The 4,281-nt window shown below is 34.3% G+C and overlaps 1 protein-coding gene across 1 annotated transcript in view; it reads right to left on the bottom strand.

The window, feature by feature from the left end:
- Positions 1 to 2,756: 2,756 nt before the first annotated feature.
- LOC110466804 overlaps positions 2,757 to 4,281 on the bottom strand; it is a 27,470-nt gene continuing 25,945 nt past the window's right edge. Inside the window, exons 9-11 of the mRNA XM_021523562.1 lie at positions 3,821 to 3,952; positions 3,431 to 3,557; positions 2,757 to 2,875 (exon numbers count right to left, since the gene is read on the bottom strand). Coding sequence (XP_021379237.1) covers positions 2,833 to 2,875; positions 3,431 to 3,557; positions 3,821 to 3,952 — 302 coding nt within the window. The 3' untranslated portion in view covers positions 2,757 to 2,832. The remainder of the gene's footprint in view (positions 2,876 to 3,430; positions 3,558 to 3,820; positions 3,953 to 4,281) is intronic.

Genomic DNA, 4,281 nt, shown 5'->3' with positions numbered 1-4,281 from the left:
TTAACTTTGTGAATGCTCCTGAAGGGGTAATCAAATGACCACAGAACTGTCAATATGTACGTACATACCTGAACTACAGTGAAACTGTATTGCACTCATATTTGTACAGTGTACAGTGTGTATATAGAACATTGTGCATGCATGGTGAAGGATTTTAAATTTCCGAAGATATAGGAGTACGACACTAGAGTCGCATCCGCGTATCCCGGTTCAAACGGTACAGGTGGCCCAGAAATAAACCGAACTGTAGGCAAAGCTAACAAGAAAATGCAGCAAAGCTGTTGAACATCAAATCCTTTTATGAAAATGACTTACTAAGAGTCCGACAACCACGAGGGAACGGATACTGCAAACTTGAATTTATTCTTCAAATATGTTTGCTCATGGCATTAATTTGGTCGTTCAGAATATTCCGTTCAATTTCCTTACATGTTGCATTATTGTCACCCAATCATTGTTCCAAAGCATTCAAACATATATATTTAACCGCAAGTTTAAAAGTCAACGATTTGGTAATAACGTCATATTCTGAGGGAGAGAAGAGACAGTAAAGGATTAATATAAAATATCATTTATACCTGCCGCGATTTTTACAAATATTTCCTTTGACACTGTACCTTTAATTTCTTGAACTATTTAACTGTTTTTACTAATTAATATATACCAGCATGATCCAACAACCACAGCATCGGAAGTCGTTAGTATTTATTAGCACTACATATCCAATATTGTAAAACTCGGAGCACAATGTTGGCAAATTACCGTGAAAACTGGAAGAGTTGTCACCCCTTTGGTTTAAAATACAGTTTTCTAAACGACGCACAGTATGCAACGACAAATCACAATTTTATGATATATAACTCACATTTTTGAGGATCAATCGGGAATCGTCGGCACTTTTAGTAAACGAGTATGTTCTCCATTCGTCTGACCTCGGCTGATTCCGGTACCCTTCATCAATATGATGTAGGTACAGAAACTGCCGAGATGTGATGAGTGGTATTTTCTCGTCTACGAAAAGTGCCGACGGTTCCCGATTGTTTCCAGGACATGAACAGCCAGGACTAAACTGTAGGTCGACGCAACCATTTGTATGAAAGTACGCTCATTACTCTTTCAAAATTTCGCAATATTCTTAATTATTACCAAAAATTTGGGAAAAAAAGGTGGTTAAATTTCATAATTGTCAATATGGCGCCGATCTAGGATTGCTGTTCTTCTGGATTGTTTATATTGAGATAAGGGATGTGATTACGAAATATGAACACACTCTTCGCACGTTTCATGTTGAAATTAATCTTTAACCTATGGAGGCTCGAAATAAGAAATATTAACAAAGCATCATAAGTATAGAATTGTTTGCAATAGTTTGCCTTAGTTAGCCTTTAGTCTTGGGAACGGATGTATTAATTAGCCTTAAGCTTACAGTTCTAGTTTCAACAATTAACATTTTAAAAATAATATTCTACTATACGGGATATTTATAAACAAAAATATGTGAGATATGAGATGTTTCATCAAATATATATAAGATATCTTGTGTAATCAAATCGTGAAAATGATTGAATTCCTAGTTGGGAATTTGTTTAAATTTAGTGGCAATCTTTTCAGCAGACTGTTGGTATTCACATGGGTATTAACTTTGCCCCACTCCTGATAGAGTTCGTTTTGTTCTCAAAGTAGATTGAAATGATTACAAGCGTAACCGGACTGATAGCAAAACCTTTGCTTGATCCTTCAAATTCAAATTTAACCACATTTATCTTATCTAACCTTTCATGAACTTGAAATTAATGACTCTACAGACTGACTCGTTTACATCAGCTGCTTACCTCAATCGTATTTACTTAAAACGTGACAAATAAGGGACGAGTAACTTCTCAACTGTATAATAATCGCGACAGTTTTAATTTTCTAATCACGATCTTTATTTTTCTTGATAGTTACATCCATGCTTTCCCCCAAAACAGCCTTTAACAGTCAATTCAATATTCAAGGCTCGCTCATGTCAAAGTAAATGGCATGATTTTCGTGATAAATCTCTACTGCCGAAAGGCAAACTTACAACGCAAGGTTTCGAGAGATACAGGTTGATAAAGACTATTGTAAAAATTACAGACAACTTTATTGTCATATTCGCAATCTTATTGAGAGATGTTCTATTTTTCTATGATATGAAGGGCGATGTAGATGATCACGGTCATATAAGTGTGCTCGATGTGTTGTCGTCGCTACACAAGTTCTCACCAGGGGACATGCTATTATTAGACTTGACCTAGATTTACATGGCGGATCTCGCCGATGAAGCATATAGTATGCCCTACTTTTATCGAATTCAGTTCGAATAACGGTTTTGTTAACACTTCAGTATTTTCTTCATTAAACGCCATGTTTCACATCTTTTTGACAAAATTATATAACTTATAATGTAAAGGAGAAATTATCTTTTAAAGAATATGATGCATCTTATGAATATTGGCTTAGAAATCAGTTAAATAATCAGATAATATAATGTTCATGTTCATTTGGTGGGATGTATTACATCTATTGGTCCTTTGTTACCTTGTGAACGATGTTTGCGGCAAAAACAATATCTAAACCTATTGGTTTAAATCGAAGATTGGGATATTTTAAGGAAATTATCTATTTAGTATTCAAAATATCGTCAGTGACTCTAAATCATGTAAGTATATGCATGACCAGTAAGATACACACTGTTCAATACAGATTTAAAAAAATGATAACCCAACCAAATCCATTAGATATATCCTTTTATATTTTCAAAGTTCTGACAAATCATTGCCGTGTAATAGGTTAGAGCCTGAAGGCTTCTCACTCTTCATAATTGCACACTTGAAAACTAAATAATCGATCCCTGAAAAAGAGAAGATTGTTTCATAAGTAATTGAGATGTGGTATTTATTCTAGATCATATACTAGTATTTTGACATATATAAAAGCCATCGTTTTGTTAACTTGTGCACATAACACATATTTTGCTGTAACTGTCCTTTCGATCTGCTGTCGTACAAAATTGCCATTTAAATGCGTTGGATGAAGTTAGTATATCCGATTATGAACATTATTCCAATAATGCATTTTCTTTCGCAAAGTTGTCTTTTTGAAATTAACAAACAATGTAAAATATCATTAAAAAAGTCCATGAGCGTTTGGGTCATGATTTTCACTATTTATTGTCCCATTATTTTCTATTTGTCCTCAAACAAGATTTCCAACGAAGATAGATAACTCTGTAATATTTTGAAAATCCGTCTCTGCTATTACTATTATTAGGACAGTCATTTTAATAGGCAGAATGGTATGAAAATGTTCTTCTTAATCACATGCATGAAATGACTTATTTGTTTTTTCTTCAAGAAGATTTGGGGAAAAATTGTATATTGGTTATCTAGAACAGTGTTCTACATACTCATGGTGGTTGTCATGGATACTGGTCCATCCGTGGAAGTTCTGGTAAGCGTGTGCTGTTGTGTAACTCAAGCCACCGTCGTAGCTGTTCACAAATCCAGTGTTTCGACAATTGCGTTTAAAGAGATCTAACAAATCAATACCACATTAAATTAATAGTATCATCATTTTGTTACAACCATGGTTTTCGAAGTTGTCGGTTCATACCAACCACTTCGACAATTACATTTCCATTTGAATATATGAATATAAGGAAGGACATGTTTTCTTCCAATGCTTGTACCATTAGTCCAGTCAACAGATATAAGAGGGAAAAAATATTGTCTATATGTTGCAATCGGTTGATAGGATGAGTCAAAATGATTTGTATACAATTTCAGTCAATATTTACCTTGCATTTCACAACATTGAAAGGCCCATTTTCTGTCCTCGTGACGGTTGCTATGGAAACTTCTTATGCCATTGATGAACCCTTCCCCAGGGCATTCAAAGACAAACGGTCGGTCGAATTCGTTAACATACCCTGCATGATGTATGATATTAAACCGAAATGTTAAAACTACAGTCAATGAAGGACATCATTGCATGACAAAAGTCTTCAGTGCTGATCATATTGTAAGTACATGAAAATGGCTTAGGAGCTGGTCCTAGTTGTACGAACTTTGACTTCAGGAAGTTCTTTTTTTTTTATAATTTTTTTTTTTGAAACATTTTTAGCATTACAGAATAATTACAGTATTAATTTTCACACTCATTTTCATTCTTCAACCAACATTTAATACAAATTTTGTAATGTTTTTTTAGAGAGAGAGAGAGAGAGAGAGAGAGAGAGAGAGAGAGAGAGAGAGAGAG

The sequence above is a fragment of the Mizuhopecten yessoensis genome, unplaced genomic scaffold (genome assembly GCF_002113885.1).
Source record: "Mizuhopecten yessoensis strain PY_sf001 unplaced genomic scaffold, ASM211388v2 scaffold11145, whole genome shotgun sequence".
Taxonomy (NCBI): domain Eukaryota; kingdom Metazoa; phylum Mollusca; class Bivalvia; order Pectinida; family Pectinidae; genus Mizuhopecten; species Mizuhopecten yessoensis.
Note: the sequence above shows the minus strand (reverse complement) of the source record. Positions and strands in the feature narration are given on the sequence as shown.